Source organism: Echinops telfairi, unplaced genomic scaffold, assembly GCF_000313985.2.
Source record: "Echinops telfairi isolate 266 unplaced genomic scaffold, ASM31398v2 ScPeMD7_5592;HRSCAF=6446, whole genome shotgun sequence".
Classification (NCBI taxonomy): domain Eukaryota; kingdom Metazoa; phylum Chordata; class Mammalia; order Afrosoricida; family Tenrecidae; genus Echinops; species Echinops telfairi.
Window position 1 is genome coordinate 37,069,512 of NW_022109491.1, and position 24,859 is coordinate 37,094,370.

The 24,859-nt window shown below is 43.7% G+C and overlaps 1 protein-coding gene across 1 annotated transcript in view; it reads left to right on the forward strand.

Annotated features, from left to right (window-relative positions):
• LOC101655932 (SLX4 interacting protein) overlaps positions 1-24,859 on the forward strand; it is a 180,139-nt gene that overhangs the window by 154,237 nt on the left and 1,043 nt on the right. The window contains exons 6-7 of the mRNA XM_045295169.1: positions 1,255-1,343; positions 2,492-2,548. Of these exons, the coding sequence (XP_045151104.1) occupies positions 1,255-1,343; positions 2,492-2,548 (146 nt within the window). The remainder of the gene's footprint in view (positions 1-1,254; positions 1,344-2,491; positions 2,549-24,859) is intronic.

Sequence of the window (24,859 nt, forward strand, 5' to 3'; positions counted from 1 at the left end):
TTTTTGTAAATAATAAACTTTGGCTAAGTTTTTTTTATCATAAATGTCTAATGTGTATAAAAGGCTTCATTTATCAGATTCGGAATATCTGTATTCAACAAGTTGCTCCCATCCAGAGGGAAGTTGTATGTTTTAGAAAAGTGACTTCCTTTCTATTATAAATGTGATACATGTGCTTTATGAAACTATGCAGGCAACGCAACCAAGTGTAGTGAAGGGAGGAGAGGACCCTCTGCGCCTACCCAGAGTATACCTTGTTAACTTCAGCTGCCCTCACCCTAGGGGTCAAAGAAAGACGGGCAGATAGATGGGTGGACACACAAAGGAAGAGAAGGAGAGAAACAGTTGGCATTTACCATGAAGAGTCCAAACCTGTAATTCATTCCATTTTCCACACCCGGAAGTCAGTGGTTGTGCTTTAAGAAGTTGTAATAGTAGATGACCACGGTTATGGGGCCCTGCTGACATGGTGGTTGCACCTTGGGCTGTGATCCACAAGGTCAGCAGGTCAAAATCACCAGATCAAAATCACCAGCTCCTTGGGAAGAAAGACAGAGCTTTCTACTCTCCTGGAGTTACAATCTCAGAAACTCACAGGGAAAGTTTTACCCTGTCCATCTGATGGCAGCGAGTGATTCTGATATAAAATTGTCTATAATACTGCATATTATTATTATCCATTATTATTATTATTATTATTATTATTATTATTATTATTATTATTAATTCCAGAACAAATCTTCTTTTTTGATAGCCTGATTACATTAGAAGTTTGCCTCTCCAGTTTAAGTAACCTCTTGAAGATTAGTTAGACAGGAGATGATAAGTAATCGAACTAGTGAGAGGTTCACATGTTTTCATATGTTATTTAATGTTCTACCTCTCCCTATTATGTGAGTCTGCACACTTATTAAAAAATGTTGATTCTATTTCCCAACTGTGAGTTCTGAGCGGAAAACAGCAGACTGACACAGAGACGTCTTCAAAGGCCCTGCCTGGGCGGTTTCATGTGATATATTGGTCCAGTGGCTCAGGTGGACCAATTTACAGCCTCCTCTCCACTCCCTAGAGCTTTTTGCCTACCCTTCCCTATTGATGGCAAACATTGAAAGAAGGGAAGGGAGTAGAGACACGTCTTCCACAGACATACAAACTTCTGCAACTTAAACAAGCAGAAGAGGACTAAGCATTTCTGTATAAAGACAGGTCAGTTTTTGATGCCTTTAATAACTTGGCTTTCTTCATTTTGTACAGAACTCTGTGTGTTCCCCGACAGATTTGTGGTCTGTGTAAGTCAGCTCACCGTCAGTTGTGATCTTGTGGCAAGTCAGAATAAAGAATTGGTATGTATGGAAACAATTCTACTAACATTGTAAAAGAGTGAAAAGGAATTGTCTTCTGTTGTCATTTACCCAGTGAGCACTCCACACTTGTTTTAAGGGACCCAAGTTATCATACCTATTTTGCATAGTGATATTGATTAATTGATTATTTTCCCCCTGAAGACCCCTTAAATATTTAGTTTGATTAGCAGGATCTTTCCCATCAATTTTAAGCGAGAAAGCAACCCATCACAAAGCCCATCATAGTGCCTAAAATAGTATTTAAATGACATAAAGCAAAGTCCTCTAAATGAAATGGAGCAAAACCCACGTGTTTCAACTGGAAGCTTTCCTTGGGGTCAGTGGCTTTTAAATTTTATTCCATGTGAATCACTGACATTTTCATGAGACCCAGTACTTTTCCCTAGTGTATTATTTCCTAACTGATAGATGGTTTACACTTAGGTGTTTCTCTCTCTTTCTCCCTCTGTCTCTCTCTGTCCCCCTCCCTTCTTTCCTCTCACCCTTCCCTTCTCTTTCTCACCCCGCCCCCCTAGCTACATTGTAAGTTCTATTAGGGATTACTTATATATTTCATTGGCGTTATCTATTCAGACATATAAATTCAGAATACTTGCTTGTAATGTTTCAGCATAACAGATTTGCCTTTTAAAGTTAACAGCTGCACTTCATGTGTACATACATGCACCCTCATGCACACACACACACAGAGTCCATCAGCAAACACATCATGGAGCTCACTGAAGGCACGATTGAGTTCACTGAACTAAATTTTTTTTTCTTGTTTCCTTTTGGATATATGACTTGAAACTTCACCAAAGAGAGAGAGGTAAAAAAAAAGTGTAGCCGGTATTAACATCATTGTGAAGTGTTGCATAATCAATATGCTTCAAAAAAGGTTTCTAATAATATTAGATTAGCCCTAATGTTTACGTTTTGATGTATATGAAATTTGGCCCAGGTTGTCTAAAATAAATTTATCTTAAATAAATACCAAGGAAGAGAGATCAGGAGTGAAACCCTTGAAAAGAACCCCAGGAAGAATAAAGAACAGAAACCTTGAATGGAAACCCAGACTTCCTTTTTGAGCAGAGAGCCCTTCAGAACGCCAGTGCGACTCCTGATTTCCCTTTTTCATCCATCCACAGTGCCCTGAGGTGTACACACTAAATGGAAGGAAGGAAACCAAGCTAGTGAAGTGTCAGGTATTTAATTATTCTTTGAAACATTTCCAAGATGTCAAATTATCTCAATACATTAAAAACTATTAAAGTAATAATGTTATTGGCATACGACTATCATATACTGCTGCTTAGTTGGTTCTCAAAGCAAAAAAGAGATTGTCATGTAAGCAAACAATAATGAATTGTACTAGGAAGAAGTATTGCTTTCAGGTGTAATATAGGAGAAATTAGATCTTGTATCTGATATGAAATATTAATAGTTATTATCTTAAATTACTAAGAGAGAGATAAAACATTATCTCAATATAAGTGAAGTCTTACTCCACCTTGGGGAAGCACTGGTATTTTTACAGATGTATTTTTTCAATAGCTGCTGTCATACAAATATTGGAATTTGGAGGGTTGCCTAAATGTTGAGAATTGTGTTTCTGAGAAGGTAACCATTCTGAATCTTCTCCACGAACGAGTTCACTTTCCCTACCTGTAAACTGCTCTGATGACCAGTGACAGTACTCTGTTGGAGTTAACTGAGTTAGTTTATAGGAAAAATACAGGTTGCCTCAGGAGGGTCTTTCATTGTTTGAAACGCCTTCAATGTGGTCAGTCTGGGTGCCTTCAGTTGCTCCTCTCCCCACTCTGATCCTCCCTTCCCATACACCTTTTTCCAGCTACTTACCACTCAGCCAGATCCCAATACCGCTCAACAACTTCAAGCGCTGGGCACCCGTCTTATTAAGCAGCCCCCACTCTGCACTTCCCCTCCTCACTCCCTTCAGCCCACTCCTTCCTCAAGCCGGTGGTCCCTGTGCTGGTGGTGGTGAGGTGCCGGCAAGTGGATCCCAACTCATTGAAACTCCCTAGGAACTCGAAAAGCTCCCGGTTAAGTCAGAGGCCCTTTCCCACAGCTTTCCCATCAAGCCAAGGCTGCAGTTCTCACACCAGAAGTGCCTAGAAGGTTTATCCTCATTGATATTTGACCTCAGGAGAGTCTGCCTGTCTCAGTTTTTTAAAGATCAATATGCCGTCTGTCCCTCTCAGAATTTCCCTGGACCAGAAAAAGGCATTCTGACTCCTTGTTACATACTTCCTAGCACTCACATCCAGGTGTGCCAGGCTTGTGTGTGTATTTCTTGAATCTGAAGCTTTCGATTCTTTGATCAGTTTACACTGACCTTCATCAAAGGGCAGGATACACCTTATTCTCTCTTGGTAGTGATTTACAAGAAACAGCTGACTGGGCCCTGTCTGAGAAACTGATTCCCCGAGTGATATTGGAGATACTTTCTTGGCGAAAAACTTTGAGTTATTTTCTTAGTAACTGTTAACTTAATTCCTTGTGGCCGGGGACTGAGTAGTACTCGAGCAACTAGTGCCATTGTCTGCTCTCAGGAGGATTCCTTTTCCACTATTCTGTTACTTTCAGTTTTGGATTGTGAGTGCCAGAGTGAGAATTTCCTAGGCAATCTGGGCATGCCGATTCAGAATGACCCTGCCTGGGGATTCTGTTAACCTGCAGACAGGGAAGCCAGCTGCACTCAGCTCTCGCCCCCTTCATCAAGGTGGTGCACACACAAAGCCAGCTGTTGCAGATGTGGCAGTGCAGAAGGAGTGCACGCCCCCTTCCTTTGGAGGCAGACCTAACTGAAACACCAGAGAGAGCTCTTCCCTGCTGTGGATACTGCTCTCAGTCAGCTCCAAGATGATGGTGCGGGGTGATGCTCATGTTGCAATAGCTCTGCCCTAAGTGCCCGTCTGCTATGGATGTGGGAACGGTGATGTGTACTTTGGGGAAGAGAAGGCATTATTATGAAGTGAGTCATTGTATTTCTCTTACTCAAATTTCTCGTAAGAAATCACAAAACCCTTGGAGCCTCAGTCTCTGACCTATGGCTGGCAAGGCAACAGGCAAGTCTTTTTGAGGCTTTGACCCTTCGTGTTTTTGTTTTGTTTTCTTTCTCACACACCTCTGTTTCTTCCCCTGGAAATATGAAGAGCAGAAAGCACCTCTTTATTGCATTCTGTCATATTGCAACAGTCTTTTCATTCATATGTGCCCGTCCAGTTCCCTGTGTAGAAGTTGTGTGCTTTCTTAGATGTGTAACCCTGGGAGCTTTGGGGAAATTTAAACGTAGCTCTATGTTCTTTGTTAAAGTCCGGCCTATACCATAGAATTCTGTGTGTATCTGTATATATTCAAAGTCAGCATAAAACTGCTGTCTTTGGGGGAGTTGGCTATCGTTGCTCCTCCTAATCTCTAGAGACCCATTTCATCTGCTATTACCACAGTGGATGCTACCGGCTCGGTGCTGGCTCGCAAACTCTGCTGGGCTGGGGAAAAAGAAAAGCAAGAAAGGTCCCTGCCCCTTACCCTCAAGAAGCTTACAGCCCTGTGGTTCAAGGGTGCTGAAGGGTGTCCTGGTGTTCTAAAGAATAGCATTCAGATAAAGCCTCCTTGTTTCCCCTAACAATTGTGTCTGGTCTGTACCTGAGTCCAAAGAGATACAAATGGGTCCTTTTGAACATCAAAAGGAACATCCAGAAATGCTTCTTAGTTTTACACCTAAGCTGATAAAAGTTTGTGATGCTTTTGGAAAGGTAAAAATGCCATTTAGTCCCAGTACTGCCTAAAAATAAGCCTAAAAAAAAGGTTAATCCCCCCCCCCCAAAAAAAACCAACAACCTGGAAATAAGCTCCACTGGACAGAGTTTTCATAGTATCCATTTTTCCCACTAGGTGAGCATCCAGCAACTCGCCCTGAGTGAGTGCACCTAGTGGTGTCACCTGGAAAGGTTCTCTTTGGTCACAGTGAATTCTTTTCAGGAAAGTAGTTTTGTTCAAGCCTCATTTTTTGTGATGGCCCATTTAAGAGAACAGTGTGTGGCTGTGAAATTTTGTTTCCTGCTCTATAAAAATACTGCTGAAACTGTTGTGCTGTTGAACACAGTGTACAAGGACAGTGCTATGGGGAAAAACTCAAGTGTACGAGTGGTTTTCTCGTTTCAAAAAAGGTGAAGTGTCAATTGATGACAAATCTTGTTCTGGATGTCCGTCAACTTCTGAACGGTTGAAAATGTTGACTCATAGTACATTTGGAGTTCATTCCACTAGGTCTGACTGTTAATCAAGCATTCTATTTACATGTTCTGAAAAGATAGTGTGCCACAAAAAAAGGCCTGATTCGTGGGAGATGGGGGACTGGTTTTGCCACCACGACAATGCACCTGCTCATGCAGCCATCTCAGTGCACCGTTTTTGGCCAAAAAACGGCATGCCTCTCTTGCCCAATGCACCTTACTCACTGACCTCACTCCATGTTACTTATTTTTGTTTCTGCGAGTGAAGAGGGACATGAAAGGACAGTAATTTGATTTAGAAGGGGTGAAAGAACTGTCAGCCATCCAAACAGATGAGTTTGAAGATGTTTTCAGGAATGAACTCACAGATTTGACAAATGTATTAGGTGTAATAGAGAGTAATTTGAAGGTGATGAGATTGTCTTATAAAAAAATTGAATACAATACAGAGCTTTGGGAGGGGAAAAATTCAGTTTGGGGGAAGTACCCCCAAACATGTTAAAACATTTGGGTTCTTTTCATTACATTTCCATTGGGTTGTGGCTGAGCTGTGAAGATAGCTGGCAAGGCTCTGCAGAGGTTCCCCTGGCAAGGTGGGCAGGACCAAGTCCTGCTGCAGCTTCTTGTCAGGAGAAGAGCAATGGGACTATCCCGCCAAGAGACAAATGTAAGCTCCAAACACGTCCCCTATTCAGACTGCTGTTGAGTGTTAGGGAACTCTCCGCTAGTTTTTGAATATATAATTGAAATGAAAAGGAATCTCAAGAGACAATAAATGATCCTAGTTCAGGTTTTCGGTCTGGCTGTTGTTTTCTGCAACTGCACATCCTTGAATCTCTGTGGGCCTTGTCTCTCCTCTCAGTCAAGGGACAGGATATCAAATTTTCTCAAAAATTCTTTCCTCCACTGAATTTCTGTCAGTGGCAGCAGATGAAATATAACCAAGCAAAACTTTAAAATACTCCTGCACAAGCGAGAACTTGCAGATTAAAAAAATTGTGATACAAAATAAAATAAAGTTGGGGGTAGAATTATATTCTACTTCACAGTAACCTTCTAGAGTCGCGCTGCCCCTGAGGGTTGTCAGGCTGTGAATCATTATGGAAGTAAACTGCCACAGTTCTCTCCCAGAGCTTCTTGTCTTCGCAAAGAGAAATGGAAATTACAGGAAGTGCATTGTAAACCTTCTGTTGTTAGGATGGAGGTAATAAATTATTTGATATTTGACTATGTAATAAGCTACTTAATATTTGATGAGAGTAATAAATGACCTAATATTTGACTATGACTAAGTTCTGTACCCTGACGACAAAACTATTTGACTTTCATAAGGGAACTTTAGCATAAATGTAAATTAGAGCATTTGTTAGAGAAAGATTTTTCCTGCATTAAAAAATTAGGTAGATGACTTTTCCAGGTTTTTTGTGATGTATTGTGGACTTAAGAAAGAAATCCATTCTTCTTCTATTTCTGAAACAATACCAGTGGTGAGTTTTATAGACAGTATTAGCAGGATCTGCTTCTGCCTTTGGGAGTGTTCCTGGAGTGGGAGGAGCTGTTTTCATTTTTCCATAGAGTTTGAACTTAGTATTCACTGAATAACTGAGGTGTTTTTAAAATTCTGATTACATTATAGAGGGGGGGGGGGAATCAAAATGCAGTAAAACCCAAAATACCAGAACCTGTGTAAGGTGGAAACCTGTCAGAGAAGGAAAAGTCAAATCATATCTTTTTCACTAGTAGAGAGCAGTAAGCAAGTTGTAATACTGGACCCTGTTAAAGTTAGAAAACTTACAAAACCCAGAAAAACAAAGGGGCTCCATCTACCTCCAACTCTCACAGATGTCACTCTGTATAGAAAGAAAGTTCTCAACCCAACAGTAACTGCGGCTAATGACGTGTCGTCTCTGCCCTGCTGCATTTCATACTTGATAACTGAGGTCCTATATATTTCCTTGAAACAAGACTCCATGAGTTTGTGAATTGTGTACTTGTGCCCATTTTTCTATTGATGTGCTTGTGCTTCACACACTCCTTGGTATAATATGAAGAAAACAAAAGCCAATGGCTTTCAGGTAGACTTTGACTCATGGTGACCCTGTGTGTGTCAAAGTCGAACTGTGTTCCATGGAGTTTAGAATGGTTTGTTTTGTTTCGGAAGTAGGTTGCCAGGCCTTTCTTCCAAGGCACACCTTAGATGAACTGACACCATCAGCTCTTTGGTTAACCTTGGAATGCATGAACTTTTTGCTTACTATATAAGAACTCCTATATTAGTGTCCTTAGCTGCCATCAAGTTCATTTTTGACTCAGATCAATTGCCCTGTGACAAAGTAGAGCTGCTCTACGGGGTTCTCTAGGCTATAATCTTTACAGAAGCACCTCCAGATTGCCAGGTCTTTTCCCCATGCATAACCACTCTGCCACCGGTGCACCTGCCACTGCTAAAGGAGCCTTATATCAGGAGCCCCGTAACAACAAGGCTCCTCGTAGGACCATGCTCTCTGTTTGTCCCTCCGCAACAGGACTTCCTTGATGCCCCACTACCAAGCCTGTCACTGACCTCTCTGCTTTTCTCTTCCCCTGTGGCCCAGGGGCTCAGGATCAGACACTGTCAACTGAGAGTTGAGCAGATTGGAAGCCGTGTGCTCAGTGGGATGTGTGGATGGGCAATTTTTCTTGGGGACAGGGGGGAATGCAGCAGGCAGTGCCAGGGCTGCCGGGTGGACAGTACCAGTGGAAGGGCCAGCAGAGGGATACAGATGTTCTTTATTGGTTTGACCTCGAAAATAATTTTTCTGGACTATGACAAAGAACCCAAGGGAAAAAAATATCAGATGAGATAATATTTTAGAAGATTAAATGTCCTTCACTTATATGTCCCAGTAGCCTGAGAAGATACTCTCCTTTTCTGATATAAAGTATCAATATCAGATTTTGATAACAAGATGGTTCATGCCACTGTACCCATTCTTTGCTGATCAAGTTAGAACAGAATGTATCGGGGCCCTGGTAAACCCTCTGTCCTGTCATGCAACATGCCTTGCGCAGGCACTTCTAATTCCCCTCTGATGACCCCTGGAGAGGGTAGATTTAACTGGCAAACACATGTCAGGCAATAGAATTCATGGAAATGGATCAACTTTGAAAGGAAAAGACCCGATTCTGACCACTGCTTCTTCCCTCCCTCCCTGGTGACCTTAGGCAAGTCACCTGGCTTCTCAGAGGATTGGTACCCTTCATGCGAGGCAAAAGAAAGACTCCCGTCTGCTGGGTGAGCCTTCCCCAGCTTTCCTAGGTTCACCTGGGAGAATGAATATGGAAATGGCCTTTAACTCTGACGTCCGTATGCCATAGGCATTAGTGCTATCATCATCATCATTATTTCTAGTTTCCCCAGAAGAATTCATTTATATGTGATTAATTCCAGATCAGCAGATGGCCCTGAATCTTCTCCTCCCTGCTGGAACTGTGAAGGGTCCCTGTTCACATCGGGTAGAGTTTCCATGTACTGTTTGTTTCCACTTTCAGCACCACCTTCTTTCATAGCTATAAAAATTGAAGGGCCAACAAGCTATGTGATAACCCCCCAATGGGCCTAGTAGACAGCAGTAGAAAGCAGGGTGTACTAAGAACATAAACCTATGACCTTCAATCAGAGCTCTGTACCCATTATCTAGACCAGTGGTTCTCAGCCTGTGGGTCGTGCCCCCTTTGGGGGTCGAACGACCCCTTCACAGGGGTCGCCCAATGCATAACAGTAGCAAAATTACAGTTATGAAATAGCAATGAAAACAATGTTATGGTTGGGGGGTCACCACAACACGAGGAACTGTATGAAAGGGTTGCAGCATTAGGTAGGTTGAGAACCACTGCCCTAGAGGAAGAGGAAAGCAAGAGTGACACCCACCCAGCTAAATGCTTTTTATTTCTGCTAGCTTCCTGTAGAACCGTGATAACCCAAAATAACAGAACCTGTGTAAGCACAGGAGAAAGCACCTGGTCACGGCTCTAAGGTCCATTGAAAATAAAACCAAAAAACCCCACTGCCATCAACTCATTGTTGCCCTATGTAGGAAAGTTTCTGACGCTGTAACTCTTTACAAGAGCAGACAGCCTCTTCTTTCTCCATTGGAATGGCTGGTGGGTTTGAACCCCATGCCTTGCAGCTAACAGTCCAACACTTGTCCAGCAGAGCCACCAGGGCACAGTGGTGTGGAAGTGGAGACTTCTCCAGCCTGAATTCCTAAAAGCATGTGGTCATCGGAATGCCTGCAGTGAGCGCACAGCTAGAGTTTGATGTGTGAGCCGCTGATTGCCCGCAAAGACGCAGGTGATTTTGAACTCAGAACTCATTTCCCCTTGGAGACGATAATGTCATCAGTTTGTCCAAAAGCTGTTCCTATCCTAAAATCCCAGGCTTAGAAAAGAGGGCCAGCTGGAGCTGGGTTGAAATGAGACAGAGTCATCAAGAGCCTCCTTTCCCGCCAGGGAACAGGACTTGTTGCATTCCCTCTTGGCCTGCCCTTGCTCATATTCACCCACCTCCCCTCGGGACAGTTAGGATGGTACCATCGCCGCCCCGATGGAGGCTGTTAACCTTGGACACCTATAGGGCTTGGAAACTTTGAGCCATAGACCTCTGTGGGGGAAGATGTTTTGGACAAGAATGTCCCCCCAAACTGGCCTAACTCTACCTGTGATTAATTCCTATAGCTTTCTATTTTTTCAGTTATTATCCTACAACTCATGAATACCCTTAACTTGGAAAAAACAAAAAAAAAGAAGAAAACGTATGATGTTCTGGTCAAAGTTAAAATAGCCTCCATCTGATTCTTAGAATGGTCACTGAACCTCTGAACGTTAAGGAGCAGGGGTTGGAGCTTACAAACTCTCTCCCTAACATGTCCCAGCTTCATCCCTCCCACCTGGCACCTGGGACACTCAGCGGGCTAAGGCTGGTCAGGGTTGATTGTCAGGTTCTTGAGAGTAGGTGAATGGAAACTGGAAAATCCCAGTGAAGTGTGTGGACTTCTTGCAGAATAACTTCCTCGATTTTTTAAAAACTGATTTCATATTAGGTTCATTTTGCTTGCAGCTCTTTAGTGGTACTTCCCTGAACCTTCCAAAGACCAATTCAGGGTGATTACTTCTACAGAAAACAACTTACAAAGAAAAACTTTTATTTTTATTTTTCTTAAGATCATTTGATTGGGGGCTCTTGCATCTCTTATCACAATCCATACATCATTTGTATCAAGCATGTTTGTACATATGTTGTACATATTTTTTAAACATTTACAGTCTATTTGAGCCCTTGGTATCAGCTCCTCTTTACCCTCTCCCCTTTCCACTCTCATGACCCCTTGATAAATTATAAATTATGATTATTTTCATATCTTACACCCACCGCTGTCTCCCTTCCCATATCTTACACCCACCGCTGTCTCCCTTCCCTCACAGTTTCTTCCCCCTAGCCTCCTGATATTGCTACTCCCATTTCTGTTCCTGAGGGATTTATCTGGCCTGGATTCCATATGTCGTGAGCTCCTATCTGTACCTGTGCACATGCCCCAGCTTAGCCCACAGTGAAAGGCAAGACTGGGGTCATGATAGTGGGGGGTGAGGAAGCCTCAAGGAACCTGAGGAATATTGTGTGTTTCATCAGTGCTATACTTCACCCTGGTTGACTCATTCCTTCCTTGCAACCCTTATGTGAGGGGATGTCGCATTGTGTACAGATGGTTTGGGGTCTCTGCTCCGATCCCCCTTGTTCTCAACAGTATGCTAAAAAACTGTTTTAGAGGGAGGGCAAAAAACCTAGAGTATTCACTCCTCATGCAGGGGCAAGCAAGCGTGTACTCTCCTCCCCCTCCAGGACCTATCCTTTGTGGAGAAGGCAGGGAAGGGGCTTATGTGAGAAAGACCTGGAAAAGGGAGACGTGCCCAGCTCAGTAGGAACTGGGTAGAGGACTTATCCTCATCGAGCATCAGCTTCCTTGCCTATGAAATGCCAGGGGGTGAAGGTGGAGAGGAGGGGCAGAGGGTGGAACACATCATGTCTTGCCTGCCTAATAGGCCTCTTGTGAGGTAGGTCTCATTGACGCAGTGGTAGTGTCTGGTACAAGGAGCCCTGGTGTGATAGTGTGTTACACTGTTGGAATGCTAACTCTAAGGTCAGTGGTTCAACCTACCGGTCACTCTGCAAAAGAAAGATGAGGCTGTCTACTCCTGTCAAGATTTACAATCTCAGAAATCCAAAGAGGCAGTTCTACTCAGTCCTTAGGGCTCACTGAGTCACAATCTAATGGATGGCAGTGGGGTTTGGGTTTGGGTTTTAGTGCCTGTGACCTCAGTAGTGATGCCGTGCTAAAATTCTTGTCTTCCCTTTGAGAGACTCAAGTTTGATTTCCAGCCAATAGGCTTCAAGTTCAGCTAGCACCTGTCTATTAGGGAAGGTTTGCGTGTCTCCATGATGCTGAGCAGCCGCCCATGAAACTCCAGACTAAGGGTGAATAGAAAGAAAGGCCTGGCCACCTATTTCCTAAAAAAATCAGACATTGAAAGCCCAATGGTGTACACCACTCCAGTCCCTTTGTGCACTGGGTCCCCACGAACCAGGAGTTCACAAGAGCTGCCAACATCCACTGTCCCTATACCAAGTGCTTTGTCTACGGTGTCTTACAAACAAGGGCTGGCCGTCATGACCGTCTTCAGAGACAGTGCTTTCGGTTCACAGTGGTGTTCCTAGGACGCCACAGTCACTTTGCTTTAGTTCCTTGGAGTCAGTACGCATGCCCTAGTATGTCTCTGTTCTTTCTTTCAGTTGTCCCTGATGAATCTATGGTTTTGCCCTTTCCACTTCCTTCGCTTACTAATTGTGAAGTACATTGAGAAAGTATTAGAAGTGCAATTGGGGAAAGAAAGACTAATTCCTCATTGTACGACATGTGACTTCCACATGGCCAGGTTGTATGGTGGTCTAGGGGAGTGTTTGCTGTCTTATTTCATTCCCTGCTTAGGTTCCTTGTCTGGGTTAACCCAACTCACCACGTCCAATTTCAGCAAGCCAGTGCTTCTGAAAGTCAGGAGGCACTGCCCTGCGAGAGTGATGTTTCCTGCTGCTTCGTGACAGAAGTCATGCAGAATTCTAAAGTTGTTCCAGTTGTATACTTCATATTTTAATTCATTCCCCACATAATCTGATAATGTGTTACACTCTCACTCTGCTATTCTTGTTTGTTACAGGCTTGTATTGTTCGCAAAGGGTTTTCATATACAATAACTATTCAATACAAAAAAACTGAGAAGAGATTGTATCAGTCTTGAACCTTTTCGTTTTCAAGGGACAGGAAGGCCAACTCAAAATAGCTTACCAAAAAAGGAAGGGTTTGGGCTCATGGGCCAAAAACACAGACTTCAGGTATGGCTTGATCAAAGGCACAAAGAAGATCATGCAGTCTCAGGTTCTCACCCACTTTTGACTCTGTCTACTTCTGTGTTGGCCACATTCTCAGCCACGTACATGTGGTGGTCCCAGCAGCTCTGAGGGCATGCCCTTCCAGGGGAAAACTGCAAAGACCTATTCCCAGACAATTGTGGCTCATGCAAATCCCTGGGGATCATGAATTCAGTACTCCATTTGTTGTGAACTGAGGTCACTAGCCTATTTTGGAGTTAGGTGTGTAGACAATGCATCTTGAAATGCATGGACATTGGTTGGTTGGGTGGGGATGCTATTCTTCAGAAAAAATTGGAGTGTTGTTCCAGGAAATGAGGGGGTATCCAGTGAAGAGATGTTATTATCCCCCTTTTTTAATTCATTAGGAAACAGACATTCACAGATGGTAACTGGCTAGTTTAACTCTCAGCCGATAGTGACGACCAAGAAGATGCCAAACACAAGGCTACTTTCTCTCTTCTTCCATCTCAGATCATGTTGACAAGTGAGAGTGTGATCCCGGCACAGTGGTCTTAATTTTACCCATAATGAGTGTGTGGTCTTAGACCCTTAGTCTTTTGGGATCTCATTCTTCTTATGTGTTGAATAGGAACAATAGCCGCCCTGTGGAATATTCCATAAAATGCAAATGAGATAGTGGGATAAGGGCTTTGAGAATCATGTAAGTTTCCGACATATCCACAGCATCCAACTTGCCTTTTTAATAAATCCCATGTGGGATATATAGGTGTTAAGTTTTGTTTGATAATAATGTCAAGAAAGCTTGTTCAAAGCATTTGAGTTTCCAAATTGTGCTTCATACACCTAAATGCATTTCAGAGTTCCAAACAATCTTGAAAGAGAGAGATTGAGCCTGATGGGGGTTGAGAAACAGGTACTGGGACAAACGCCCACTGAGTGTGCAATGTGGGACTCTGGTTCCTCTTGCTTCTGTGCTCACACCTCTCTTCTACATTCCCACGTGCGTTGATCTCCATCAATAAGCTCTGGGACTACAATGCTCAGCACATGTGACCAGGAAGAACTGAGATAATGTAACATTTTAAATGTGATAAAAGACTCTGCGTGCCAATGTTCTAGTGTGAATTACCTAACTTGAAAATCTTGTTGAGTGGGCCATGAATTATTTTCATTTGACAGTGAATAAAAAAGAAATCCACATACATACCCAGGAGACAATATATCTTTCAAAAGATAAAGGTGGAATGCCACAACAGTAACTTTAATACTTGATGGTGGTTAATTGCTGGAGAGTCCGCTGTGACTCATGGTGACAATGTACAATCCACTGCCATGGAGTAGTTTCCAACTCAAAATGACCCCACAGGACAGAGTAGAACTCCTTTGGCTTTTCCAAGACTGTACATCTTTATAAAAGCAAACAGTCTCATCTTTGTCCCAAGTAATGAGGAGGATTGAACGACAAACTTTGAGATTGGAAACCAAACACTCACCCCAGTCACCGTGCCACCATGTTTCGACATTGCTTGGCCCTGCCTCATGATCGCTGATATGTTTGAGCCCGTGATTGTAGCAGTGGTGTAGTGGCTATAACGTAGGGAGCTCATCTTTCGTCACTATAGAAAACAGCTTATTGTGATCCATAAAGTTTTTGTTGATTAATTTTTGGAAGTAGATTGCCAGTAAACCTTTCATGTTAATACGTCTTAATCTAGATGTTCCACTGAAACTTGTCCACCATGGCTGATAGCATCATAGCAATAGGCAAGCCTTATGACGTGACAAATTGGTGAGCAGGTTGTTTCTGTTATTCTTAGTGCTGTGCAGTAGTGACCCTCTCTCTGTAAGAGAGAATACAGCACTGCCCAGCCTTGAGCTGCCTCGCAGCCACTGCCATGGATAGATCCTTTGTTGCAGCCACTGGGTGGGTCTGTTTCACTGCGGGTTTTCCTCTTTGCCAATGACCCTCTGCTTCTCTCAGAATGATAGCCTTCTCCTGACACCAATTCCTCTTGGTAACAGGCCCAAAGTACGTGCGAAGAAGGTTTGTTCTCCGCATTAGTTCCTAGGAGCCTTCTGGTTGTACTTCCTCCAAGATGGATTTGCTTACTCTTCTGACAGTCCACGGCACTAACGTTATTCTTCACCAATGCAGAAGCATTTATTTATTCTTCTTTAGTCTTTCATGTTCATTGTTCAGCTTTCATATGCCACCACGGTGACATTTGTGATTTTGAGCACTGTAAAGAGGTCTTCTGCGGCAGATTTGTTCAGCACAAGACTTCTTGACCGTTGCCTCCATGGACATTGAAATGCAATCCTTGACAGCTTCCATCTTCTCTCTATTTGTCATGAGGTTGCTCACGGGTTCCTTTACCTTGAATTGGGATCTATACGGAAGGCCGTAGGTTTTGGATTGGTCAATACCTCTTTTCACTTTCAGCAAGGAAGGTTGTCTTCCCTGCTTGTAGCAGGTTGTCCCTTCCCAATCATGGTCTTGTGCTCTTCTCCAGATAGTCCCACTGCCTTGCCTACTTGCTCAGCAAACAGACTGAGTACGCACCTCAGAAGTGTAAAACCCTGGCATGCACCCTTCCTGATATTAAATTATGTAGCATCCCTTTGTGATGTTTGAACAAATACCTCTTCTTCTCTGGATTGGGACTGCATAAGCACTGTTACGTGTTCTGGAATTATCATCCTTTGAGTGTTATGCATAATTTGTTGTGATCCACACAGGCAATACTTTTGCTTAGTTACATCAGCAACCACAGCTCTTGGTAGTGAACAGTAAATACTACTTTGAGAAAAATCTTAATATCATTAAAAGTGTTTGCGTTTTACTTTGCCTCCCTTTATTACCTTTATCTGAGGCTCTATGATTCTGAACCCCGGCCAGCCTTGGTTACAGATGGCGAGAGGACCATAACAATAGGTAAGCAGTTTGGTTGGTGTGAACGCTGCCCGACCAGTTCACCCACAGTGCTCTGCAGGTGACCAGCCTTCTGAAAGCACAGCCACAAGCACCTGCTCCGCTGGACTGCAGCCTAGACCGCTCTGAATGCCCCAGAGGTTCTGGCCAGATGCGGAGGACTGGCAGCAAGAGACTCCTTCCCGGAGAGGCCATGTTTGTCGTCTGGGTGCCCCGTCGCCATCCGCGCTGCTTGGCCAGGCGGACTCAGGTTTTTACCTGCAGCACAGCGCCTGTCTCACCGGTACATTCAGAGTCACCCTGTTGCGAACACACATAGCACCAGACTCGGAGCAGCCAGCCCAGCACACAGGACTGAGTCCAGAGTCCACAAAGTCCCACTCATCTAGCCTCCACCCACTTCTCGGTTCTCCGCTGATGCAAACCTCTGATGCAAAGGGTTGCCTAGACCTGTGCCATCCAATATTGTAGGTGCTAGCCAGACATGGCTACTGAATATTTGGAATAAAGAGAATCAGAAAGAACATGCTAAAAGGATAAAATAGGCTCTAGATTTTTACTTCTCCTTATAACATCACCACTACATGACCACCACATGTTTGTTGTGTATTTGGCTTTTGTCTTCTCTAATGAGGTGAAACACCATGAGAACAAGGATGTGTTTTGGGAATCCACGCCCTTTTTTCTGAAGGCCTCAAACAGTGCCTGATAGAGTTCATTCATTGTTGCCTGACTAGATGGTGATGCTACCCAACTCTGCTCGGTGGTCAATCCATATCCCTTTAGAGTAAAAGTTTATTAATTCAATTGGGAATCAGAACCACTGGGGAGGCTTGTCTAAAACTCATCTACCCTGGCCTCACCCCTAGAAAATCCCTAGGTAGTAGAATCTGGGTTAGAATCCAGAATAGATTAACCAGCTCTCTGGGTGGTTTTGATGTGTGGGGTCTCCAGGCCACACTTTGCAAATATATCTTTTTGCAGCTATTAATCTGTTACACTGCTTTCTTATATGTTATTTCTATGTATATAAACCATAACTTGAATTGCCCAGGAACCTAAATATAGATACTTTAGCCCCACCCAGGTGACACAATAGGTGGAAAGTTACGCTCTCCCCAGCCACTCTGAAAGAGAAAGTGGGGCTGCCTACTGCTGTACAGATTTATAACCTTGGAAACCCCCGGGAGCAGTGCCCCATCCTTAGGGGTGCTGTGAGTCAGAATTGACTCCACGGCCGTGAGTTTGGTTGGTTTTAAGAGCCTCACCCCAGGTCTTATGAATCAGAACTTCCCAGAGGGAGTCCTGGGAATATATGTTTTAAAGAATTCTGTTGGTGCCTCTGATGCTCTGTGAAGAGGTGACAAAGTCAAGGGCAGGAGTTTTCTGTATGTTTTTTAGCCTCCCGTCACCCCACCCCCACTAGACCAACAGTGTTCTGTTCAAAACAAGTATTCAGCAAACCATGATGGGGTGAACTCCTTGCTTTATACCCAATTTCAATCCACTTCCATGAATTGAACTACCTTTTCAAACAATTCCATTCTCTGAATGGAGGCAACAAGTGTGCCCTAGTTACCCACCTGATTCTAGGGAAGACCTTCCTGGCTGACCTTTCTATCTAGGAGCCTACAAAGAGTTCCCTAGGTCCAGTCACACACAGCATTGAAGTAATGCCACTCACCACCCTATTCAAACATTCAAATACTCACCTGGTCCATGGGGCACTGTGTCTTCAACCCTGAGGGACATTCGCAGGTGTGTGGAGCCTTCCTAGAGGTGGTGATAAAAGGCCACCTTTTACCGGGGGCCTGCTTGGCTTGCTCAAGTGACTGAGGAGAAGAACAGACCTCATCTGGGGCCAGTGACCTTGCCCTGCTTCTGTTTGGTCGTACCCTGGAACGATAGCGTGATACTCCATACAGATGGAAAGCTTTACGGCTAACATTCTTAAAGAATCTCCAAAAGTAAGTTAATGGGAGTGTTATGTGCCACTTGCAGAATTTCATTCCTTGGTCCAGACTCTGTGCAAGCTGGTAGGGCCAAAGAGATCTCATGGTCTACATATTTCTTAAAAGCCTGAGCCCGAAAGGGGTATTCACTCTGGACTTTGGATGCCAACTGGTAGTCTGGTTGAATACCATAAGTTTGCCCCTTATTCTTTGCAGAAGCTGTTGTGGCCAGTGTTCATACAAGAATCGAACCCATATAAGCCTGGAGGGAGGCACTTGCAGCCTTCTGGGCCACACACCGTCTGCACCCCCACGTTTTGCCTCTGGTAAAAGACTCAGGCTGCAGTTTGGTGCCAGATGTGAAAAACCATTAGTAATCAGGGCTGCTCCCTTCGGAAGCCCTGCTCCCAGGTGATAGCTGCTTCCATGGGAATACTTGTTTGCACATACAGTCCCCCAACACACACACACACACACACACCACCCCCTCACACCACCCTCATCCTCACACTGCAGGCTGAGATTGAGTGACAAAGCGGAGTGATTTGGCCCTACAAATGTAAGAAGGGTTTCTAATGAGATCTGACAGTTCAAGGGCTAAGGAAGGAGTCTAATCTTTTTTTCCTGCCCACCCAGTCTTCATACAAATGTAAATACGCCTCCTTCAACAAATTGCCAAATGTGGTTTCAATTTGTAAGCAGGAGATCCATCCGGCTTGCCTTTTTCTTTTTCTTTTTCCTTCCTACTTTTCTTTCCTTTTTTGTGTGAAAACAAAGTCACAGGTTTTACACTTTTTGAACTGGACATTTCCTGCGGTCACACTGTCACTTTTCTCTTTTGTCTTTTATTTTCCTCCCAAGGACATTTTCCTCCCTTGTCTTGTTGTTAGAGAAATTTGGGATGAGAGCCCATCGTCCTATTTCTTACAGAGATTTTTGAAGTTCCCATAGGAAATATATACTGCACTTTAAACCCAATTCTAAAATAAATAAATAAATGAATGCAAGCAGTGATTGACTGTAACTTGAGATTTGCAGAGTGTCCCTATCTCAGCATCAGACTTTATGTGGGGTGTGCAGTATCCATTGTTGTTCTTTATGACCCTGTCTGCCTTCCATTGTGGCCTTCTTCCAGCCTTGGGGAATTTACATCATTCCTAATAGCAAAAGGCTTTCTGGTTCCCACAGAGTTGTTCAAAGCCTGACTCATGCTCCTTATGTTAATTGTTCAGCTCTGAAAATACAGCACTTACAGGGTGTGGTTGTAAGGGGAAAATCTACTGTACTTACAGGGCATGTTTAGAAGCGTTTCACACATAAATCTCAATCTCTCTCATTTAATTTTTAAGATGTAGGTCGATTTGGTCAAGCAGTAACCCTCAGAGAGTGAAACAAAATGCAAAGGTGAGAAACATCAAAATGCAATGTAGTCTAGTAAAACCGAAAACATCCCTCTGGTTCACAGGTGCTACAAACTGCCATGGGTTCTAACTGTGTGTGGTTGTGAGTGACATTGGAGTGGATCAGATATCCTAGACATAGTTAGAGACTAAAGGCCTGTGCTCTGTGGTATAGGGCCGAATTAGGTAAAGCTCATAAACCTGGCCCATGGCATACCCAGGCATCACACTAGTGGCTGCGCTCTACCAGAAATCACGGTGAAATCCAGTGTAATTATATACTAAGGGCCTGTTGGTACATTTCCCTACATATCTGTTGGTTTGTCATTTTGTAGCGACTGTGAGTTGCTACGGTGCTGGGAGCCATTCCACTGATGGTTCAGATACCACCAGTGTCACCCAGGATGAACAGGTTTCAGTAGAGCTTGCAGACTCAGACAGACAGAAAGAAGGACCCGGTAATCTACTTTTGGCAAAAATGGGTCAGTGAAAATCTTAAGAATAGTAGTTGCCTAATATAGTGCCTGGAGATGAGCCCCTCGGGTCAGAAGATGCTGGACGTGTGAGTTGGAAAGAGCTACCTCCTCAAAGTAAAGCTGACCTTAGTGGCATGGATGGAGTAAAGCTTTCAGGACCGTCACTTACTGATGGGGCACAGCTCAAAATGAGGAGAAACAGCTGCAAACATCCATTCATAATTGGAATGTGGAATGTACAAAGAATGAATCTCAAAAAACTGAAAGCTGCCAAAAAATAAACTGGAATGCATAAAAATTGATATCTTAGCAGTAGTGAGCTAAAATGGACTGATATTGGTCACTGTGAACCAGAAAAATTATATGGTTTACTGTGCTGGCAATGACAAATTGAAACAGAGTCATCAAAAAGAATATTTCAGGATCTATCCTGAAGTACAGCACTTTCAGTAATAGAATGATATCTATATGCTCCCAAGTTAATACAACTATGATTCATACACTCCAAACACAAAAGCCAAGATAAAGAAAGAAAAGATTTTCACCAGCTTCTCTAGCGTAAAGTTCATCAAACATACAGGCAAGCAAGATGCACTGATAATTACTGGTGATTATAATGCCAGAGCATGAATCAAAGAAATATCCACATGAGCAAACACAACCCATTGCCGTCAAGGCAATTCCTCCAGAGTCGGTCTCCAAGGATGTAATTCTTTACGGGAGCAGGCAGCAGCAGCCTACAAGGGGCAACCAGTAGTTCAAATGGGCGAACTAACATGTCAACTCCTATGCCACCAGGGCCCCAAAGAAACATCAAACAAACAAACTCACTGCCATCAAGTCAATTCTGACTCATGGTGGCCCAATAGGACAGGGTAGAACTGCCCCTGTGGGTTTCTGAGACTAACTCTTTGCTGAAGTAGAAAGCCTCGTGTTTGTCTTCCATAGAGCAGCTGGTGGATTTGAAATGCTGACCTCGTGATTAGCAGCCCAATGCATAACCAAATTGTGAAGTGAAAAAGCTGGGCAGATTTCAAAAGGCAGCTCTAAAATACAAAGTAAAGTACCATCCTGGAGTTTCTAAAGACTTGGAGTTAGAGAACCAAAATGGAGGAAGACACTGGACATGACTCAAGCCAAAAGCGCTGGGGGTGGGGGGTGGAGTTCAAATCTTGAGTTGCAATATTCAAGAATTCTATGTATAAAATATAGAATCTCACAGCATGCATCAGTAGAAGATGGAGAGAATACACTGAGTCCTATACCAAAAAGCATTGGCTAATAGTCAACTATTTGGGAGCATAGCAAGAACCAATAGTTATGAAGGAAGAAGTCCCAGGGTGCACTGAAGACACTGGTGAAAAACAAGGTACCAGGAATTGATGACTACCAGTTAAGATGCTCAAGAAATGGATTCAAAGTTGGATGCACTCGCTTATCTATGCCAAAAAATTTGGAAGTTAACTACCTGGATAACCAACTGGAAGAGATCCATGTTTGTGCTCATTCCAAAGGAAGGTGATCCAACAGAATGTGATAATTATTAGACAATATCACTAATATATGCAACTAAACATTTACTGAATATAATTCAAAAAACTGCCAGAGCAGAATGGAAACTGGGAACATCAGATGTTCAAGCCTGACTCAGAAGACGTGGAGTGAGGGTTATCATACCAATGTCACATGGATCGTGGCTAAAAGCAGAACATACCAGAAAGGTGTTTACCTGTGTTTTAGTTACTGTGCAAAGGTCTTTGAGTCAAAACAAATTAGGCATCACATGACAAAGAATGGGAATTCCAGAACACTTCATTTTGCTCGTGTGGAACCTGCCCCTGGTCTAAGAGGCAGCCATTCAAACAAAACAAGGCATATGGTGTGGTTAATATCAAGAAAGGTCGGTGTCGTGGTTGTATCCTTTAACCATATTTATCCACTCTGCATTTTGAGCAAATAACCCAAGAAGCTGGACTGTTTGGAGAAGAAGGTGGCATCGGGATTAGAAAAAGACTCATTAACACCTTAAGAGCTGCATGCAGATGGCACAGCCTTGGTGGTGAAAGGGAAGACCACGTGGAGCACTGACCGATGATCAGCGCCCCCAGCCTTCACTAGGGGTTACAACTCGACATGGAAGCAACACCATGAAATGGGGGTGGGGGGTGGGAATTGAAGTTGTCAATGAATTCATTTTACTTGTCTCTAACAACTGGTACCCATGGAAGCCCACATCCCCTGCCCACTGCCATTAAGTCAATTCTGACTCATAGCAAACTGTATAAGTTTTTGAGCCTGAAAATCTTTACAGGAACCAGTAACCTCATCTTTCTTTTGCAGAGCAGTGGGTGGCTTTGAACCCTTGACCTTGTGCTTAGCATTTCAATGCTTACCCTACAGCACTACCAAGACGAATGGAAGCTACTGTCAATACATCAAAGGATGATTCATTGCACTAAACAAATCCGCTGCAAAACTTTTTTAAATGTTACAAAGCAGAGCTGTCACTTTGAGGACTAAAGTGCACCTGACCCTAGTCATGATACTGTTCCGTCCCTCCTATGCATGGGGATACTGGAGAGTGAGTAAGGAAAACCAAAGAAGAGTCGGTGTGTTTGAATGAGCGTCTTGGTGAATATTACATTTCCCAAGAGCTGCCAGAAGAAGGAACAAATCTGTCTTGGAAGAAATACAGCCTAAATGTTCCGTGGAAGTAAGCATGGCAAAACTTGGTCACACCTACTTTGGACACGCAATCAGGAGAGATCCATCCCTGGAGAAAGGACACCATGCTGGGTAAAGTAGAGGGTCGGCAAAAAGAGGAAGACCGTCCAAGAGATGGATTGACATTGATTGACAGACACAATGGCAGCAAACGTGAACTTGAACATAGGAAAGACGATGAGGATGATGGCAGACTTTGCAGTGTTTCCTTCTGTTGTACATAGGGCCGTTATGAGTCAGAACCAATCAACAGCAGCAACAGAAACGGATAATTTACTACCACTCTTGATTGTAACAGTAGCATTTTTAGTGGAATCTGATGGAGGACTGATTCTTAATTAGTGCCCCGAAAAATGAAAAAAAGGAACCCTGGTGGCACAGTGGCTACTAACACCTTGGACTAACCACAGGGTTAGCAGTTCAAAATCACCAGCTGCTCTGCTGGAGAAAGAGGCTTTCTACTCCCATAAAGAGTCACCGTCTTGAAAGCCCAGAAGGGCAAGTCTTCCCTGCCCAATAGGGTCGCAATGACTTGGAAATGACTCAGTGGTAGTGAGAGAAAAATGAGGAAAGTTAACACCTCCTGTATCTACTTGCTAACGTAAAGGGGAAGATCATGAAAGAATGAAATAGGCCAGTGTTGAAGGGTTGGGAGGTTTTCCTGTTTGATAATTACTTTCTTATGAAGCATCCATGAGAACATGGAAGGATAGATAGACAGATAGCTAATCTATATTATCTAAATGACATAAGTACTGTTAGTGTCAGGGAGAATCACAAAAGCTAGTGTTAAAAACTGTAGTATTAAAGAGTATAACTCTTGATATAGTTGTAAGTAGTGTAAAACCCGTATTGTGCATTTTGTAAACAGATAATTTGGGGGTTTTTAGGGCCATAAGGGTACAGATCAGTGTACCACCAGGTTTCTGTGCATTTTTTTTTTTAACTTAAAAACATGCTGCTGGCTGGCTCAGTGCTTCGGGCTCTTGCCACTGTTTGAGAGAGAGATCAGAAATTGTCCAAGAGTTCCCAGATGGTGTGGAATCAACTTCCACTAATCACAGCCGTGTTTGCCTGTGGTACATCTTAATGTATGAACTTCAAGCCCCAAAGAATCGTCTGTTTCCTCACGCTTCCCAGTTGGACAGGAATAAAATCGACTGCCACATCACAGTCTTTCATAGAGTCTGCAGATCACTAAGTCTGTTCATGGACGCATCCGAAGTGAAAGAGTTCTTTCTCCCCCCGTGCAGGTAATAGGTTGCTGGTTGCACCTCTGTTATTGTTTGGAGTAGACAGATAGACCCTTCCGTGGGGGCAGGGGTGGGGGCGGTTGGTGATTTTGCTCAGGGGGCCGAGTTCCAAGAGAAATGCTCTGAGTGAAATGTAGGTGCAACGTGCTTCTTTTTTCTCATCTGTGACCCTCTGCCTGGGTGGGCGGGTAGGCAGCATAGGTCCCGCAAGGCTCCGAGCCCCCTGTGGGACTGACCCTTAGTCACATGAGGTCCTTTCCTCCTCGCCTGGCTGTGCAGTGGGGAGTCTGCGTTCTTTCTTCACAGGTGTGTGGTGAGGGATAGTTAATTACCAGCTCTTTGAAGATGAAAAGCACCTGTTGATGACTCTTCGTACACCTTTCAGGGTGACTAAAGACAGATCTTTAAAAAAAAAAAAACACTATCCAAAGAAAAGAGGCTTTTTCCGACCCGAATCATGACAATAATGCCCCTGAGAGCAGCAGTAAGATTGTGAGCGGGTATTTGTTTCCAGAGAAGGGCGTGGCCAAAATAAGTATAAAATATTTCCACTTCAGTGTTTGGAGCTTGGCGACTTAAGAATTTAAGAATATCTTGCTTTCCGCCAGCCTGCAAATATACACTGAAGTCAGACTCTGTAGGATTGAAACTGCTGCCCCACCCCTCAACCCCACACACAGCCTGTGCTTTGAATGGATCAAAGCAGTGGTTCTCAACCTTCCTAATGCCACGACCCTTTCATACAGTTCCTCATGGTGTAGTGACCCCCCCCCAACCATAAAATGATTTTCGTTGCTACTTCATCACTGTCATCTTGATATTGTTAGGAATCGGGCGACCCCTGTGAAAGGGTCGTTCGATTCCCAGGTTGAGAAGCGCTGGATTAGAGCCTCTAGACCTGGAGGGGCCGGGGAGGCACCATGATATGGAACATAGGTAACAGTGAGTCCTGACACTTGAAATGAAGGCCTGTGTCCCCTACGAAAACGCGCGCTCCGTCCTGCGTGCAGTGCTAACTGGGGGACCCCAAACCAAACGCCCCCTCCTGTCTTGGCAAGTGTGAAGTCTATTGTTTGGTCCTGCCGCATTTAAGTATA